Source organism: Mizuhopecten yessoensis, unplaced genomic scaffold (genome assembly GCF_002113885.1).
Source record: "Mizuhopecten yessoensis strain PY_sf001 unplaced genomic scaffold, ASM211388v2 scaffold7349, whole genome shotgun sequence".
Taxonomy (NCBI): domain Eukaryota; kingdom Metazoa; phylum Mollusca; class Bivalvia; order Pectinida; family Pectinidae; genus Mizuhopecten; species Mizuhopecten yessoensis.
Window position 1 is genome coordinate 252327 of NW_018407003.1, and position 21545 is coordinate 273871.

Consider the following 21545-nt stretch of genomic DNA (forward strand, 5'->3'; position numbering starts at 1 on the left):
AGCAACGTGAATTGTCTCGGTGATTATCGAGTAGGTATGTGCATGTTCTCAGAAAAAACACTGTGGAAGTTTTAAAACTATTTAATGATTAACTTTCGATTTCGTTTAGGTCATAGGACTAGTATTTAGTGCTTGATAAGGCAGCTCCTGCGAATTCCTCAACATTGTATTGATTAATGTATATGCTAATTGAAGCGCTTTAGAGTGGCTTATGTTATCTAGATAGGGCGCTATATCAAAATGCTGTATAGTATAATTATTATTAATTGGCGAACACGAGCTCTTTTGTAGTTACCCTTGGTAGCATCAATAACAAAGGAAGTTTTTTCTTAGTTTTCTGCTGGTTGTTGTTTTTCGGTGTGTTTGTTTGTAACTTTGTTTTTGCCTTCATTCATTTCTATCATTACCTGTTTTGTGTTTGTCCACGTCAAATATTCAAGGAAAAAATAAGGCAAACATATTTTGCCAACCAAAAAGAACTTCACTTATACCTTCAGCGTAAGTAACAGAAGAACTTTGATTTTATTTACATAATCAACATAATCAAAGTGATATCTTGAATTATCTCAAGATAAATCTCACCATTTGTCTTTATGGTCCCATGGTGTCAAGTTTTAAACGTCTGCAAGATCGTGATGCTGTATGATGTGATGGTGAGAGTGAACTACACGTTCTGTATTCTTGTTTCACAAGTACATATAAAGATAATTGACAAAGATGTGTTGCTGAAACAATAAATGGTGATATATATACCTTCTGACACGTCTAACTAGAGAACTGGTGTTTTATTTGCCTGTTTACTACATACTGGTACACTTTCGCCACAGTTTTACTTTCGCTTTTTTTCGCCTTCCGCAAGTAGGGTTAATTTATCATTACAACCAACATTAGTAACCAAATAAGAGACATAGTAATCAAGAGTGAATTGACCAAATCGACAGAATATGAATTTTACCGTAGTAGAGCGAAAGTTTGACTGGGCGAAAGTTGTTCGGTTTAAAGTATATATGTATGTTGTGTCCTTCTGAGACGTCTGGTTAGAGAACTGATGCTGATCTACATTACTAAGCTTTTAGGTGTCTGTATCTGTTCCGTGTTCCTGCAGCTTTTCGTAATTACTCATGGTCTATCCTTCGTTCTGCGTGACTTTATTGGTTTTTCCTCAAATAAGTCGATGATGCCACTCATTCAGCATCATTGATACATATTTTGAAAGGAAAAACAACAGACAAACTTTTCTATTAATTCATACAAAAATATCTTTATTAAAGTATAATCAGTTTTCTGGTCTCGAACTAGTCACGTTAGTCTCGCTGTCAGTCCCACGTGATCGTCCATTCTCGCTACGATAATCACTTCCATACTTGGCAAATAGCCAATTTGTAAATTTAAACGATTGAGTTACTGCAGATCCCGGGACGGTAGTATCCCCGGGGGTCGGGCGGTCAGTAGTTTGTATAGCCATTGTAAGACTATTGTTTCCGGCTATACGGCCTTCGTTATCACTATGTTGACCATTTTCGTTGTGGATAATAGCACCATTTGTCTTGAGAACGCTTTGAGCAGTCTGGTTGTGCATTCCTGTAGCACCGTGTAAATTAGAATTAATACAGCAATGATTTCCTTTACTTTCACTATTGTTTAGTAACTGTAATGTTTCGTTTCCAAGGTCTAAGTTTGAAGCATTTTTTTTCGAATTTAAATCAATATTTTTACCTGTAATTAACGATATTAATGAGTTATTTTTAAGAACGATGTCACGTAGTGTGATATTAGGTATTGTTATATTGTCAGTAACTTTTGTATTATCAACAAAAGGTGATTGGGTAGTTATGTTATATTCATATGAGCTATTATATGAATCACTTCTTTCCAACATATCAGTAACGGAAGTGACGTTATTTAGATTTTTCAACTCTCCATCGATTAATGGAAGTTTACTTCCAGTAGAGTAGTCTTTTACTGCCGGTACAAAAGTTGTTTGATAACTTGTATTTAAAGCAATTGATGATGTTTCGATGAATGTTTCTGTATTTCCTACTATCGGCTGTTTGGCGTCACTAGACATTGATGAGGAATCACTTAATGAATTTGATGTTATTTCGGTTTCAGATGATGATGTTATATCTATGATTGAAGACGATGTTATGCTTAAAGTTGATGCACTGTTCTTTAAAGTTGCTTCCGAATCGAAAAATGCTGTTACTGATTCTTTAAATGACGTTGAATTATCTTCGAGTGATGTCACTTCCGGTAAATCCATCGTTTCTGTTGTAGTAGAAAACTCTGAATCCAATGCCTCTGCTATGATGCGTGTAAGATAAAGCTGATCATATTCTGTTACAGTCGACTCCGTCATCACTGAACTCCTGCTGACCAAAGCGTCACGTGATATCTCTACTTCTGTTGTTCCGATCGAAGTTTTCGGATACGTTCTCACATCTGGATATATCTCTCTGGTTGCTTCTTCAATATTTAATTCAGATGTCGTATAACCAGTTTCAGTATTGTTGACATTATCGAACAGGATGGCATCGTCTGGCCTGCACAGATACACGTAGATCTGTAAACAAACAACGTTTAAACAGCATCACATTTGCTAATAAAATAACAACGATGCAAGGCCATGGTTTTATTATTTCACCGAGGTTTACTTATTTCATTGTATGTGACATTAACGATAACGAGTACTTCCACACTAATATTTCATATAAAAAAAATGCAAAAAGAGAGATAACTGCATTCTAATAACTATTAGCTGTAGTATACAGTAACACGTTCGTTCCTTCTCGCATACATGTTTAAAAGATGTGGATTAATTCGGTTGCCTTACAAGCGTCAGCTGTAGGGAATTTCTCTTTAGCTCAGCGGTAGAGCATCAGGCTGGAGAGCCAAGGGTTGCGGGTTCGAACCCCAGCGACGGCACTATATTTATCACTATTCCTCATCCTACTACAAATTGGTGCCGTTGACCTCCCCGTTCAAGGTAGGAGAACCCTTGGCGGGGAGTCAAATAACCTGGGTTGGTGTTTGAAAAAAGGGGGGAATAGTGTAAAAGATGTGGATTGATTCGGTTGCCTTACAAGCGTCAGCTGTAGGGAATTTCCCTTTAGCTCAGCGGTAGAGCATCGGGCTAGAGAGCTAAGGGCCGAGCCCCAGCGACGGCACTATGTGTATCACTATTCCTCATCCTACTACACATGTATATCGAGTGAATTTTCAAATCCTGAAATGAAAATATTGTGGCGATATAAATAAAACACTTACTATATCTTTTTCAGAGATACTGTATAGGGGCCCCTCTCATTGCTCAGTAACAACCATACCAGTTCATCTTTAGTACATGCACACTTGTAAAAGCCCATAAACGTAACACAGAAGAGTTCCAATGGGACGATTAGGCTGCTATCCGGAAGGTTTGTGTGACATTTGAGCTACGCCAAAGAACACTAATTGTCATCGATGCGTTTCAAATGACAACCAAGGGACATTTGCCATAAATATCACTAAGTCAACGAGACAAATTGAAAGGTCATTGTCATATCTGATTAGAGTTTTAACGATCAAACGTTTATTCCACATTATGCCATTATTACGTAGATTTTAACCTCGAGTAACGTTAACAGAGAGAAAGTTGTGTATTTGTATTGTTCACATATCAAGTCTGTGTCACCAACAAAGGAAATATCCTTCTACGTCCGTGTGTTACATACTGAACGGATTCCCTACCTCGGCAGTAAATAGTAAACGGATACACAATTCGTCCATGTATCACGTACATACGGCTGACATCCTGTCTGTCATAACTTATAAACTGGAAATCCTACCCGTCATTCCGTAGAAACCGAATATCCTACCCCGTCGTTACATAAAACCAAATACCCTACCCCGTCATTACCATACCTCTTCATAACTGGTATCCTACTTCTTTAATGCGTAAAAACCGGATACCCTTCCTCATAATTACGTTAAAAACCGGATATCCTTCCTCGTCATTACGTCATAAACCGGATACCCAACATTGTCATTACGTAAAACAGGATACCCTACCTCGTCATAACGTAAAACAGGATTCCCTACCTCGTCATAACGTAAAACAGGATACCCTACCTCGTCATAACGTAAAACACGAAACATACTTTGGGCTTCACATACATAACAAATCCCCTGCAACACCCATGTGTTACGTACAAAACGACTGCCCTATCTCATCATTACATACAACACGACTGCCCGATCTCATCATTACATACAACACGACTGCCCGATCTCATCATTACATACAACACGACTGCCCGATCTCATCATTACATACAACACGACTGCCCGATCTCATCATTACATACAACACGACTGCCCTATCTCATCATTAAATACAAAACGACTGCCCTATCTCATCATTTTATACAAAACGACTGCCCTATCTCATCATTATATACAAAACGACTGCCCTATCTCATCATTATATACAAAACGACTGCCCTATCTCATCATTCGTACAAAACGACTGCCCTATCTCAGCATTACATACAAAACGACTGCCCTATCTCAGCATTACATACAAAACGACTGCCCTATCTCATCACTACATACAACACGACTGCCCTATACTGCCCTATCTCATCATTACATACAACACGACTGCTCTATCTCATCATTACATACAAAACGACTGGCCTATCTCATCATTACATACAAAACGACTGCCCGATCTAATCATTACCTACAAAACGACTGCCCTATCTCATCACTACATACAACACGACTGCCCTATACTGCCCTATCTCATCATTACATACAACAAGACTGCCCTACCTCATCATTACATACAAAACGACTGCCCTAACTCATCATTACATACAACACGACTGCCTTATCTCATCATTACATACAAAACGACTGCCCGATCTAATCATTACCTACAAAACGACTGCCCTATCTCATCACTACATACAACACGACTGCCCTATCTCATCATTACATCCAAAACGACTGCCCTCTCTCATCATTACATACAAAACGACTGACCTATCTCTTCATTACATACAAAACGACTGCCCTATCTCATCATGACATACAAAACGACTGACCTATCTCATCATTACATACAAAACGACCGCCCTATCTCATCACTACATACAACACGACTGCCCTATACTGCCCTATCTCATCATTACATACAACAAGACTGCCCTACCTCATCATTACATACAAAACGACTGCCCTATCTCATCACTACATACAACACGACTGCCCTATCTCATCATTAAATACAAAACGACTGCCCTATCTCATCATTACATACAAAACGACTGCCCGATCTAATCATTACATACAAAACGACTGCCCTATCTCATCATTACATACAAAACGACTGCCCTATCTCATCATTACATACAACACGACTGCCCTATCTCATCATTACATACAAAATGACTGCCCTATCTCATCATTACATACAAAACGACTGCCCTATCTCTTCATTACATACAAAACGACTGCCCTATCTCTTCATTACATACAAAACGACTGCCCTATTTCATCATTACATACAAAACGACTGCCCTCTCCCATCATTACATACAAAACGACTGCCCTATCTTATCATTACATACAAAACGACTGCCCGATCTAATCATTACATACAAACCGACTCCCCTATCTCATCATTACATACAAACCGACCGGCTTATCTCATCATTACATACAAAACGACTGTCCTATCTCATCATTACATACAAAACGACCGCCCTATCTCATCACTACATACAACACGACTGCCCTATCTCATAATTACATACAAAACGACTGCCCTATCTTATCATTACATACAAAACGACTGCCCGATCTCATCATTACATACAAAACGACTGCTCTATCTCATCATTACATACCAAACGACTGCCCTATCTCATCATTACAGACAACAAGACTGCCCTATCTCATCATTACATAAAAAACGACTGCCCTATCTCATCATTACAGACAACAAGACTGCCCTATCTCATCATTACATACAACACGACTGCCCTATCTCATAATTACATACAAAACGACTGCCCTATCTTATCATTACATACAAAACGACTGCCCGATCTAATCATTACATACAAACCGACTCCCCTATCTCATCATTACATACAAACCGACCGGCTTATCTCATCATTACATACAAAACGACTGCCATTTCTCATCATTACATACAAAACGACTGCCATTTCTCATCATTACATACAAAACGACTGCTCTATCTCATCATTACATACAAAACGACGGCCCTATCTCATCATTCCATACAAAACGACTGCCCTATCTCATCACTACATACAACACGACTGCCCTATACTGCCCTATCTCATCATTACATACAACACGACTGCCCTATCTCATCATTACATACAAAACGACTGCCCTATCTCTTCATTACATACAAACCGACTGCCGTATCTCATCATTACATACAAAACAGGTACTATACCTCGTCCATGTATCCTTTGAAGTTTCTGAAGCCCGAACCCTGGCCAAACTGAAGTCCTGCTGACGTAGTTTTCACGAAGCCTGTCAATGAAGTATATTTTAACCGTTTAAGGCAGTGCCTTCTATTTACACATACAATGCGATATGGTTGCAGGCAACAGTTGCAGTTATTTTTTGAGATTACGTAACGTATTTATCACAAATATGTAGCATTTACGAAGCTGTGTGTAACAAAAGTTCCTTTAGAAGGGATAACGAATGGATTTCATTATTAATTTAAGTGCACAGCTGAAACAAAGATGACTTTTAATGAAGGGGATTATGCCCTTAAATAATAGATTAAAATGAAGAATATAATTCGCACAATACTGTGTAGACTTTAATTCTAAAAAATAATCGCTTCCTCACCATTAACAAGACCGAAAATCCCCTAGAGAAATCATTTCAGCAGATCCTTAAGACTCTCAATCATTTCAAGTATATATACAGCCTCAAATATCATCGCCGATTACGAGTCATGACAAGGCGAGGCGGAACTTATATTACTAAAGAAATTTGAACCAATATATATTTCTGGAGAAAGTGACGAAGAACGGGAGATATGAAAACAAATTGCGGTTGCATAATTCGAAGCCGAAATTGAATTAATGATACTTAGAGTGAACAAACTCATTTATAGAAAAAGCAGCTACATCAGTGATAGCAATTAAAATGTCGGAAAATGGGATAATGGTTGTGTACAGGGAGAGGAACGCTCTGTAGATAAATGTATAGATACCAAATCATCCGTAGTACAAGACGTATATCATACACTGACACTATACTGTAGAATACACACAGCCTACACCAGATCACTAAGGTAACCATTAGCCTGTCAACAACGTTAATGATCCCGGTACAAATACCAATTTTTTACCATGACTATAGCTTTGATAAATCATTTCTGAAAAGAAATCAAACCTGGCGGAACTTTTGTGAGAAATACTAAAGATGAAATAAACTAAATATATTCAACAGCATTGTTCTGAGTGGAAACTGTCCAGCGGGTCTAGATCGGAGTGCAAACCCCCTGGTCTTCGGAAGTGTTCACAAACGGTATTAAGGGGAGGTTACTGCATACGACAAACTACAGAGCGGTGGGACAGGGGTCCTTGATCAATGTATTGTAATAAACTGGGATGCGGATAAACAAAGTACAATTGTTGTTATGGATTAAAGTACAGTTGTGAAATGATGCTAAATGTAGATAGGCTATCTGATGTGGGTATCCATCAAATCAACATATCAAAACAGGGCTTGTGATACCAGGAAACTTATTGATAATGTTTCATTAATAATATAGTAAATTGGCGAAGCGAAGGTTTAACTGAAGAAGACATTGATTATACTTTACTTTATAGATATTCAGAAAACGAACCTCAATGCGAGAGATGTTGAACATCATTGATCAAGTTTGATAACGCTAATAACCTGCTTTACTTTGAGATTAAAATTATTTTATTACAGGATCATTTTTTAACAAATACTCTTTAACGATGTATTTATTTGATCATATCTAAACATACTCCGTTTCCTTTTATCGTATAATTATTCAACGAGTTTAATGGGAATTATGTTTCCGTGTCAGTAACATTACCAGAAACTGGACTTTGGTCGTGAAGGTTGTTGTCGTAAACGCTGAATGTATTGTTATGGACCAGGAACATTACAGTCCGCCATTCGTCATCCTGTGGAGATGTCAAATTTAGAATTTAGACACATTGTCAATAAAAACAATGTCCTGTGTAGAATATGGTTCAATTTAAACATTATTAATGATTTTATCCCTAAAAACGACACTATCTGAGGTTTTTATAGTTAAGTTAAACATGTTATTCCGTCGTTATTATTACACAGAGTATGAGTAATAGTTGATTGCACCCATCAAGTTTGGAAATAGATACAGTATGCCAAACATGAAACGCACTGCATCATACAGCTGTTTCGTCCTTCTAGGATTCATCGGTGATGCTAGGTAAATGGCGGTGTGAATTGACACTGACTGCATCCTACACTTTTCTTACTTTATGTTTGGCATAGTCTTATCTTACTTTTTTCAAGCTGAAAATATATTCAATGCTCAAAGATGGACGTAGCAAACACACAGGTGATTGCAAAATTGTGCAAAAAATGAAATACATTGTATACTGCATCCTACAGCTGTTTCGTTCTTCTCTGACTCATCTGTAATGATAGGGGTCAAAACATAGAAATTGGTCTTAACTACTCTTGCAACAAAATCAGATATGTATCCGATATGTGCATTAGAGGGACTTGCAAGAAATATTTCATTTCACCATGTTTTAAAGGAAAATCATTTTCATTTCAAAAACCAACAAGTATTCAAAGAGTCTGAGTGGAATTTCATAATTGCCACTGGAGGATGAGCCGGTATATTTACTTAAAATATCATACACTCGTCGTTGTTTTGACACAACATCAACGCAAAGTTAGAACCCTTCGTGTCATAAAATGCCTTAGTTTGAAATAGATCCTAATTGTAACCAACAAACATCTCTAACCAACAAACATCTCAACCGCAATCCTGACTGTAACAAACTTATAACATTTTGTTTTACTCTTCAGAAGAAAAAGGAAAATAGAGAAAGCATGCATATAAAAAAGGACTCATAAAATCTAAGTTCTTCGGCACGAGCATCAACACCTACCCACGTGTCGTTGGTACAGTTGTTGGAGTCGTCGTGGAACCTGTTCTCAAACAGATAGGAGTAATATTCGTCATCATAATAATCCACGTCATCGTGAAGGGTTTTATCGTGTTTTTTGTGCACCTCCATCTGCGTTTCGTGCTCGTCCTCGGACGTTTGGACGTCAAAGATGGTTGTCCGTCTATTCGTCGCAATAGTGATGGTTGGGTTCTCGTAACACGAACCAGACCACGTGTAGTCGTTGTCACAGTCGCCATTGGAGACGAGCGCCATTGTGCGGTAAAGTTTGTCGTCCTCGTCTTGGTCATACTCATCGTTAAACCCGTAGCTTTCATCGTTTGAGTTGTAGTAGTCGAAGTCACCATATTGCTCTGTGTGGTCACCTCCCCCCTCTGGTGTTCTGTTTGCCATCTTATACCTAGGGATTGGAAAAGCAATCATGTTAAATAGTTAAACACATCGCACTGGAGTAGTAGTGTGAATCTACTAGTTTCCCCTGATCTCCGTCAATAGTGAACTTTAAAATTATACAATGTGCTGTTAGATTTTCTTTCCTAGAAGTTAAGAACTTTATCGAATTCGATAGATAGCTGCACGAATGATGAAAAGAAACGCGTGATCTCGCGTGAACTCGCAGTGAATATTTCAAGTCGTATACCGAAAATAGAAACGTTCATCATATCTACCAAAATAAGTTAGTAACAAACAGTATATGAAGTCAACCCTAACATACACATTGGTTCATAATCATATGCTCATTTAAGATGACATCGTTGTAGCCGTTTCGTCACTTCTTAGAGATGATTCTTAACCTTCACCTCGCCTTGCTTCCGATGCTTGATAGTGTATTTGTAACATTTTAATTTAATACTGCGTTTAGCGTGATGAGAAAACCATTGAGCATGTTACCATGCAAACACACTGATGTTGATCAGTCAACTTCCTGCCTATAACTAGATACTTACTAACCTTTGGTTTGGCGACAACATTCCGTAAGTAAAAATAAACTTACGGGATGTGGAATACGACAACATTCCCGTGTGTAACGATAGCTGTACTCACTTGAGCTTGATGACGACCGAGTCTCCGTAGTGAGCGTCCGAGAAGCTTGGAATATAGAGAGTGGAGTGACCGTTGAAATAAGCCTTCCCGTCAATGACAAAAACGCGGTCACCCTCGTTCTCGATGACGTTGTCATGTCCAGATTGGTCCATTAGTCCGCCACAGAAAGGTAGGTAGACTTCCGGCCTACAGACTGTAAAGGGTAGCAAAGTGATATAATATTTATTTTGATCGTTTCTATTTCAAATAACAGTACATGTTTACGGTCCTTTATTTACATAATATTGCGTTTATCGTTCTTAAAATAATAGATTGTATTTTACTATGATCTAATATTGTAGGTTTATTTTTTCAAAGAGATATTGTAGGTTTCGTGTTATTGTATGTTTATTGCTTATCTAAATAGCAGTGTATGTTGCCTGTTACGGCGTTACGTCTTGCCTTTAAACAAGTCGACGGTAGGAAACTCCGATGGTATCCGAACGAGACAAGGCGAGCCACACCATCTCCTGGGACACAAGTTAATGTGCCTAGTGATAAATGTCCCAAACGCCTATTTCTTACGCAAATTTCCATTTCCAGCCAAATGTCTTAATTTTTGTACCATCATTAATTTTAAAAGTATTGATGAGCACAATGTAGATAAAATGACATGGTATCAATTACACTCAATTTTAACACCCGTTCGTGTGTAATCACCGTCCAACAACATTTTCAAAGATGACAAACCAATTTATTGTCACACCATCTCCATTCGAGGCTTAACACACGCTATGCTAATTGATATAAATTGATAAAATATCGGCATCCCATCTAAGTCTGTTCCTGATGTTATTAATGGGAGTACGCAATTTTGCTTGGTCTTGATCGGAAGGCCCTCGTTATAGAGCACATTTTGTCTATACATATGCACGCAAAGCACGAAATTAAAAAGATATACGATTTCTCAAATCTAGTTAATTTAGATTTCTCTCATTGTGCTTGCATACTACGAACTATTTATTGCTAGAGCTCCACAATTCCGGCAATTTACTCCGGCGAGTTACACGTTTTTACGTCCTAAGATTATATAAACTTAATGGTAATAAACGACTTTAACCTTCGTTACACAACCCGCGGGTTTAATTCTTACGTTTCGAATTCTCAATTGTTGACGGGAAACATGCGTATACTACTAAAGAGTAATTTACACACAAAAACTAGCGCAAAATATTTACGAGTCCAATTGTCGTCTGTGTAATTGGGGTACGTTTTAAAGTGTTCTCGTTATTTTAACATCCTTCTGTACTTTATAGATCTTATACAAACCCGTTTTTGTCATTTAAGTAACATCTTCGATTTTACCATTAGTACTGTCAATGATGCACTGTTGCAATTAGAAAACATTACGGAAAATCGAATGTATTATCTGGGAAGACATTGAAATACAATGGGAATCAATATCGCATCTCTGTTTTCTACAATAAATGACGAAATTAGGAATTGAAGGCTATTTCTTTCCTACAGCTGCTGCTATCTGCTGTCGATCGAGGATTCAGAGTAAATTCAATTAAATCAGAATACTCGGTGCGGCTCCTCGTTTAAATCTGATTAAGATATGTCTAATGAAACTTTAAAATATTTGTAAGCGATAACTAGTATTTAAATGTTCAAGTTGACATTTGCCTGGAAATAAACAGAACCCATACAAACAGAATCAGTTCGATAAAAACTGAACTTATAGGGTTTGAGTGAAAAGTAAAGAAAATCATTTTGCACTATTAGATTTTGCCCACATTACTATGTGTTTGTGTGTCCTTACTGGAATTTCTGTTGTTAATTTCAGTGTCCCACGGTTTCATTATCTTCTCAAAACAGCCGCATTTCCGGTCGTTGTACCAACTTCCGTTTGCGCAGAGCATCTCTATCCAGAACGATCCGGTGCCGACGTATTGACTGTAGACTTTCGGTCTGCCAAACACAGGCGCTCTGTCACAGAAGCCTGTAATGTATGTCACATATATATATACTTTCAGTGAATAGCTGCGTGTCAGTGTGGGATTAGGAGTGACCGTACTACGGTTCGATACGTCTGCTCCATACCATCAGCGAGCACACGTGTGTACACAGGAAAACAAAACATTGATGATTACAGAACAGTACATTGATTCTTTATAGATAACACTACAGAACATCACTATGGCTACCATTTTGTGTTGTGGGTGTAGGGGCAATCTTTTTTTCACGTGTTCGTATGTAGCATTTGCCATTTCAAACCATTTTAACCGCATATTCAAGAGTTAAAAGTATCAAGGCAGTTATTAAAAGTTCCAGAAGATTTGAATTTTCAACGTATGTTCTTTTTTAAGTCAAGAATGAATAGAAAACGAGGATAATCCAGCAAACAAATTGATCTGATCGGCCCTGAAAGCACTCTGTGTTCCGCGCTCTCTCATATATATTGTGAAGACTGTGAGAGCGGTTTTTATTGCTGTATGTAGGGGAGATGTTTGATGGATGGCGTGCTGTTTTGCCTGTAAGACCCTTAACACTAGTTAACAAGGACATACTCTGGGATTAAAGAAGCCTCGTAAAACATCTTTCAAATGTTTAAGAGCAAGAGCTCATAGAATAAAAGCTCAGATAATAATTACGCGTTTCTATATCCTTGACTACATGTAGCTACTGTGCACAAACTATTGATTGTTGCTATGAAATGCATGTAAATTAATTGAAATTTCAAAAAATGTATGCTGAACATCTTTATTTCTTTACAATGACATTCTCAATGCAAACCACATGCAGATCCTCATTCTTGTGCTGAGAAGCAATTTTCCTTTTGATTGTCTACATTTGTTTAATGATTTCTTTTGTCTCTTATAACCCCTTAAAATCTAAAAGGAATTATTACCTACGTGAAGCGATGACGTATGTGACGTCATGGCCTGTAGAATATTTTCGTCAATACAAAGCGATACGTTTTGCCATATTACTATAATTCTGTGAAGTAGATGTAACCGTCCAAATAAACATTTCGATATACAAGTATATGCATGTTTTTGCCTTCGTTTTAGAAAACTTTTATGTAATGTTCGAGAACGTATCGTACAGTACGATATGATATAAGCAGTAGTGACCTCCATATCATTCAAGAAGTCGTAATCTCGATATATTGCAGGAGATCGTGACCTCGAAAACAATTATTTGTGATCTCGATATAATATATGGCAAGAAGTCATGACCTCGATCTAATATAGCAAGAAGTCATGACCTCGATCTAATAAAGCAAGAAGTCATGACCTCGATCTAATATAGCAAGAAGTTGTGACTTTGATCTACTATAGCTAGAAGTTGTGACCTCGATCTAATAAAGCAAGAAGTTGTGACTTTGATCTAATATAGCAAGAAGTTGTGACCTAGATCTAATATAGCAAGAAGTCATGACCTCGATCTAATATAGCAAGAAGTCATGACCTCGATCTAATAAAGCAAGAAGTCATGACCTCGATCTAATATAGCAAGAAGTTGTGACTTTGATCTACTATAGCTAGAAGTTGTGACCTCGATCTAATAAAGCAAGAAGTTGTGACTTTGATCTAATATAGCAAGAAGTTGTGGCCTAGATATAATATTACAAGGCTCGCGACCTCCATATATTTCTTGATGCCTTGACCTCGATATACATGTACTACAGCAGGTCCTGACCTCGATATGTTTAACAAGTGTCCATCACCTCGAAATCTTGCAGGACTGAGTGGTGATATGGATTTGAGAAAATATGAGGTCATGACCTCGATCTAGTGTATTACGGGGTCGTAAGATTATATACGGGATTGTAATATCTCGCACAACTATAACATACATGTACATGTACTATGAAAGAGACAACTGTTCCTTACAATTCCATGAATCTCCGCCAAATTGACAAGAAGAGTTACTTAGTTAGTAACTGAAAAAGTAAAATGCTGATATAAGTCATAAAATATATTATGACATGTAGATATCTTTTTGTTGATTAATGCTGCCACGTCATTGATGTTACCTTGCTTTATTTTTCATTGGTTGATAATCATGTATAATTAAAGATGGACACACGTTTGCAAGTTCTATTTGCCCGAATATACGCACATGCATACTATTCTAAAACAATTCCCCTTATTGCAGAAGTAAAACTTGAAACGTGATTAACTGCTTTTGAACGAGATGGCTAAAATAGCAGAATAGTACAACTGGCTACATTCGTAGTGAGGCTGAAGCGGCCTTCTTTATTTATATTGATTATTTCTTAAAAAAGGTCGCAGTGTCTGATAACTGAAGCATTTTGCGCGACTCTCAGTAACGATTCCTCCGTGAACTGTTGGTCAAATGGCTCCCATATTTCTTTCATTCTAGCCATCGTATACAACACAGTGGTCCACCACAGTTCGGGTTTTGTTCAAATATTTTTACAAATTCTAGAATTACAATGAATAACGGGAATACCTGGATTTCGAGAAATACATGTAAGGGGATTGTTGGCCATTTGGGCAACCGTACCTACTGGTAAACTGTGGTGGTAATACTATAATATGCGTTGAACAATTTCAGAGATATTGAACGGATTGCAATAAAAAGAACACTATATAAGCTGCGTAGCCGCACAGTCCTATACATCTGTAAATTCGTGTTGACAGGTTCTGCCACCGGAGATCAGACTAACACACAGAGTTTGATGTAGCAAGGTTGGCACCATGTCACCATTAAAATACACTCTCTCTGATTTGTGATCAACCGGGTGTCACAAACCGTCTCTGACTTCCCAGTATAGCTGGACACATTTCCCAAGAGCCACACCCGAAACCCAAATACTGCCACACTGGGATGAATTTCAGGAAATATCACAGATCGACCGAGTAATATATCCCAGATTTGTCTAAGACACCTACACTGGGGAAACAGACGTCACAGTAGGGCGTGACCTGATTGATCAGAGGATGTCTGTGGAGTCCTATTACGATCTTTTCGAGGCCCCGCCGTGCTGGTATCAATCCTTCAAATGCGACAGTCGTTCCGGTCAGGGCGAGTCGGAGAGGAAAGAGTTGACACGGCCTATACATGTAGTTCTTCAACAGCAAAGGAACTCCAAATTAGACCTTATGTTACGAGAACAATTTCTCAAGTGCCGATATATACGTATAATTGTGTTAATGCGAGCTGCCGAATGTCGATATATCTGAATGTAACAAAACTGGTGTCTAAGTGTAAGTGGTAGAGGCAATTAAGCATATATAACTATAATGAGTAATGCTAGCTACTGTGTGACCGCTGAAGGCCAGTGTCGACACCAAATCACCAAATCATAGTGACCGTGTGGAACTCAGTTTAATACGTATTACAGATACAAACACCCTGTTCATACCTGGTTTTGGTATCACTTCCAGTTGACATTCCTGAGAACACGTGGTATGGTTTACACAGCCTCGTTCTGAAACGAAGGATGACCCATTTGGACAGCACTGTCCTACGGAACGGCCCGTCTCACAATGGTAGTACGCCCTACAATTGTCAGAGTGAGGCACTGACGTCACGGATGGGTCCTTGCACCTATCTGAAATGAATGTGTCTCACTTGATTAGAGAGAAAATGATGGTAGGATGATTTGGTCACTTATTTTATCAGGGAAACGAAATATCCAAAATAAAATTTATCAGCAAACAAAATGAAGAAACACGAAAATTAATAAGCATATAAAAAAAATAACAATAAAATTCGAACATCGCCGACTACTTGTGTGCGTGATGATGCTAATTTCTATGGCTGCACTAGCAGATCAGAGGCATTCTAGCCAAATCCTGTTTTTTGAAGTATTATCTGTTATTCTGGAACCGGTATTCTTCTTAATTAATAATAAACCCCTAAAAGACAATTTTGGCAGCAGAACTCTCGTAAAACAGCCCGACTGTCAGGAATTTCAGCAGAGATTGTCTCTTCTAGACCATATTGGTGTAATTTTAAACTCCAAAACTCATTAAAACCATTTTTATGTCAAATTTCATTTTCAGAAAGAACCGAATTTACAATTTCTCTCTGTATTAAATTTCGCTTGCATTAAGATTGTAAATCTTTCCAGCTCTACTAAGACATTTTAATGTTTATACACACCAAATCTCAATGTTAATCTATAAGAAGACAAAAAAAACAGTTAATATATTACATTATATTTTAATAAGTTTTTTGGTTATACAAAGAAAATGTATTTATCGCGCTTAAAACGCGTTCACTTATCAAAATTTGAAACAAATTGAAATTGAAACGACACCATAATTGTTAGTTTATAAAAGGATAGAATTTTAATTCCCGCCACAAAGAAGGAGTTAATACTAGGCTGTCATTACTTACCAAACTGTGATAAAATGTCTGCCCAACACCTACAATTAGTACTAGGGGCTGAATATGACACCTTTCTTTTACATAATCGTGAAATTATTTATTATGCATAAATATACCATAGAAAGAGCTAGCAAAGTATACTCAATAATCAATTCAGTCCAAAACTTTCGTTTTAATAGAGTCAAAGTATTTAAAAGATCCTATATGTTTTCCTCATTGTTAACCTAAAACATGTTTCTTGTAGAATGAATCATTATTATAACTTACTCTATACTTATCTACATAGCGTACGGCGGCCACCATTTCATCAGCTGATCACTGTGGTATAGTTAAGATACCTGGACATATATGACAGTCACATTTATTCCGATATAAAAATATCCTTTTTAAAGATGTTCCAAAATTATTATCGGAAATTTTGTTGGAAGAAAGAACCACAAGTTCTATGAAGGAACATATTGGGACGTAACAATTATACCATTCCCATAGCCCAAACGTTAATCATACGGGTATTTTATGGAGTACGGAAACTTTTGCAAAAGTTTATGAATTTTAGTCTAACATACTGGAAAGACCACACCGGTACCGCAGCCCACACTAGAGCGTTCCAATAGCCCACACACAAGCCAACACGGTAAAACCACATATAATACTCCACGCAGTGCCTGTTTTTATTTGTTAAAGATCAAAAAGTGAAGTTAGATCTAGACTTTTTAGCAACACAGTATGATGTTTTAAAGTATAGTATATCAATTCGTTGATATAGCGTTTCGTTTGATCCTATATCTTCCTGACGTTATCTTCCAATTGTCATTAATTTGAAAAGCAGCTATATGCGTATACCCAATGATAGTGGAATTCCATTAGGTTGTCGTTTAACTCCAACGTGTAGAAAATAATACAAAAAGTAAATTCCTTCTAGCGAAATACCTTCGGGACGCCTGAAAAGTTTACCCTCCCAGGAGAGCCTGATGTATATTGTCTACGTGATCCATGTGCCTCATTGATATATATTCATATGTATGTCGTACCTACCGTTTGGACAGTCAACTACTTCAGCTATTCGACATGCCAGGAGGGCGTGGTCCCAGAATTCGCCCACCCCACAGGACTGGACCTTGTTGTACCACACCCCACTCTCCTTTAGGAAGCACTGGATGAACTTCTCACATTCTGTAGGATGACGGGCGTAGCCAACGCCTTCCACCATGATACTCTCGGAACACGCACCTTAAACAAAAACAATGAGAGATAAGCCATCCAAACCTTTTACACGATTTGACCCGTTAAACCCTATACAACTAACCAACCAACCGTTTGGTTTGATTCGTTTGTGTGTTACGTCCTATTAACAGCTTTGGTCATTTAAGGACGTGCCAGGTTTTGGTGGTGGAGGAAAGCCAGAGTTCCCGGAGAGAAACCACAGACCTACGGCCAGTACCTGGTAACTGCCCAACATATGCCTCGAACTTGCGACCCAGTGATGGAGGGCTAGTGGTAGCAGAATGTCAGACGCCTCAACCATTTGGCAACCACGAGACCTTATAATCACCTTTACCCCTGTAAAATAAGCTTATAAAATCTATGTTCAGTTCTGGTTAAGAAAAAGAAAACGTGTTCGTGAACTTTATTTTAAAAAGAAACAAATCTATCTACATTGTAAGTTTTATCTGCGATATACACAACACTCGTTAGAAAATTAGGCAATCGGTAAAATACAGAACGCTGGTAGCTCATTGAAGAAATGCGACACAGCCAATGGTGTTTTGTCATTGTAAAAGTATAGGGTTCCCCAACTCAGTACAGCGGAGACATGTACACATGATGATTGAACATAGAACTGTGAGATATTTTAATTTATTAATTAATTTTGTTTCCTGAAAAAAAATCCTATGAATTGTAATTATATAAAACCATCAATGTTTACAAGCACACACAGAAATATTCTGTAGGGTTGCATTATTCCAATTGGTTATAATGTAAATCACATGTGATGGATTACCATTTAAAGTAATGGATTGGTTTTTCGATATTGAAATACATACCAGCTGTAGTTAATGCTAACACTACTATTTGTATAAGATTGTCATATGTTGAAAATTCAGGCAGTTTTCACTTTCCTTGCATTTCTTAATGGTTTTGTGCCAACAAAGTTGTCGTGACGCGTTGAAAAATTACAATTTAGTGATTTTAACATACCACAAGACGATTTATATAGCATACGAGACTACTGTGATGGCTTCATACGAAAACAAACTGCCGTCTTGAAAGATTTGAATTGCTCTCTGCTTTTCAAATACAAAGAATTAGACTAAATCTCCTTTTCTAACCAAAGCAATTAATTATCTCTACAACAAAACTATATATTACTATACTTTCGAAAAGATAATATCAATATTACCGTAACAAAACTTTGCTGTTTCGTTAATGTCGTAACAAGCACTGCCTTCAATACGTACACGTACCTGTTTACCTACTATGTTCTATCATCAACAAAACCATTTTAATAAAACCGTTTTTTTACTCGCCATGTAGATATAGCCTCTGATTGATTAGAGAGCAGATCCTGCTTGGGACAGCCGTATAGAGAAGCACTAACAGAAACGAAAAACACTAACAGCGATTTAGTACCCATACCGAACATTGAGCAAATGGCAATTGCTTACAGGAATCGGATTATTGCCTCTAAAGGAGATGAGAATGGTGTTTTGACATGTGTAGGCTGTGGGTAAGGGGGCCCACATGGAACTAGAGAGATTCTTTAACACAAACATCCATTCATCCTTTTGAGAGATTGCGATGAATTATTAAACAAATGTAGAAGAACAATCTTACTTGAGGGAATGTCCTGAAACTCCGAGAAATGCGTTTGGCGCACCGCGGTATTGTTATCAGAAAGAGATATGTAGCAATATTATTTAGTATCCTTAGAGTGAAATTCTTGGAACAGGAACCAAGAGATAATCAGATTTGAGAAAAGAACACGTTGTTTAACACATGCAAACGTTACAATCAGTTTTTTAAACAATGATTTAAAGCCTAACCAGACTCAGATCACTTAGTGGGCGTCTCAATGGTGTTGTGAGTGAGAACAATTTGGCGTTGTGATAAAGAAAGCGTTGCTGGTTGAGAATCAGCGTGTCATATTGGAATGCACTACAAGTGCCAAACTACGGACATCAAACTGCTGACGTATCTACAGTTCGAAGGCTGTTTTTATTTTTTGAGAAAAAGTCAATCAAAATTGTCCAAATTGTTCCATGAAGAATAGCAATGTGACTAACCCCTCAACTGCGATTAAACAAGCAATGTTACATGTATATTGTTACAGTTTCCATCTTTTTAATCTTTTCCTAATAACAGCAATGTTATCTTGTGATCATGTAAATTAAGTCACAAAGATAGCACTGCTGTCGCTACACATGGCCATGTAGGCGTAATCTGTATATCCTTATCAAGGTATATAAACCCTCTTTGAAACGAGTAAACATGGCAATAATTCATCATTAGTACAGACGTTCGTACAAGTCTGTGACATCCTAATTTGTATCGGTATCATATGACGCGATGTTTACAAGTCCCTGCGCACATTCGAATCACGAGCATTGCCACGTGATATAAAGTTTGCACCAATCAACGTCTTTTTATAGCTTCCAACAGAGTCATAAATGACGATGGCAATGACGAACAAAACTTACGAGGTGGTTGACAGTGTGTCTGGTGTCATATGAGAGAGATAGTTAGCTACTGATTTCTACTTAACTCTGGAAATTATTATCATACCTACAAATGTAACACGAATTGATTTCACATATAGGACAAAACTGATTAAAATGTGATGTGAAGAAAATTAAAAAAAAAATGTACAATGTAAAAAACCGTTCATACACAGTTTTAGGTATTGTTTTTGTGAATATGTATTTATTTACTTCTATACTTCTGTATTTTTAGTACATGCGATACTGTAAACAGTAACTTGGTATACCCCTGGGCCGCCGCCCTGTATCAAAACTGCAGGAAATTCGATCCTTTCCAAAAGTACGCCAATATTTTTGAAGTATTATTCTTTTATAAGCTGACTGTAAGCTAATGGATTTTACACACAATATTTATATTTTAGTTGTCTCAAGTAGTATCTCTTGCAGGTCATATGTCAAAAGGCCGTATAATTACACATGGTGTACCTCAAGGATCAATTCTTGGTCCTCTTATGATTTTAATTTTATAAAAGACTTGCTCCTACATGTTGTATCTGACACTGATATGTATGCAGACGACTCTACCTTATCTGCTGTTGATAAGTCGTTAGATAACATCAACAGTCTATTGCAATCTGATTTAGACAATGTTAGTGAATGGTGTATAGAAAATAAAATGATGATAAATGTCAAGAAAACAAAGTGTACGTGCATTGCCTCAAAACAAAAGCAAAAAAGAACCTGTTTAAATTTAGAATTATTTATGTGCAATGAACCCATTGAACAAGTTTGCAGTGGAAACCTGCTTGGTGTACATATTGTTAATGGATTGACTTGGTGTACATATTGTTAATGGATTGACTTGGTGTACATATTGTTACATCTGTTTATCTAGAATAAGGCAAAGGTTAGGGTTATTGAGACGTTTAAACCAATATCTACCTACGGAAGGAAAGCTGAAATTTAAATTCTTGCGTTTTCCAACATTTTATGTATTGCAGTACGGTATGGTCAGGGTGTACGCGAAAAATTAATGGGCAAGCTGCTTTGTACCATTTGACACACCTTCTAGGCAAGTGTTTGAACTTAATTTTAAAGTACCAAAACATAGAACTGTTGTTTTTTTTTATTCCTGACACTTTCTTATTGACAGTATTAACCACTGGAATATTTTACCCAGTGATCTAAAGAAAAAAAACAATTTTACCACTTTCAAACGAAAACTTACTAAATACTGTATAGCAATGTCTTA

The 21545-nt window shown here is 37.4% G+C and overlaps 1 protein-coding gene across 2 annotated transcripts in view; it reads right to left on the reverse strand.

Annotated features, from left to right (window-relative positions):
* Positions 1–1249: 1249 nt before the first annotated feature.
* The window catches only part of LOC110453492 (protein PIF-like), a 94483-nt gene continuing 74187 nt past the window's right edge, over positions 1250–21545 (reverse strand). For both annotated transcript variants that reach the window (XM_021502449.1, XM_021502450.1), the window contains 8 exons: positions 17631–17825; positions 15625–15813; positions 12049–12228; positions 10248–10440; positions 9186–9603; positions 8114–8204; positions 6479–6558; positions 1250–2563 (listed from right to left, as the gene is read on the reverse strand). In XM_021502449.1, coding sequence (XP_021358124.1) covers positions 1277–2563; positions 6479–6558; positions 8114–8204; positions 9186–9603; positions 10248–10440; positions 12049–12228; positions 15625–15813; positions 17631–17825 — 2633 coding nt within the window. In that variant the 3' untranslated portion in view covers positions 1250–1276. The remainder of the gene's footprint in view (positions 2564–6478; positions 6559–8113; positions 8205–9185; positions 9604–10247; positions 10441–12048; positions 12229–15624; positions 15814–17630; positions 17826–21545) is intronic.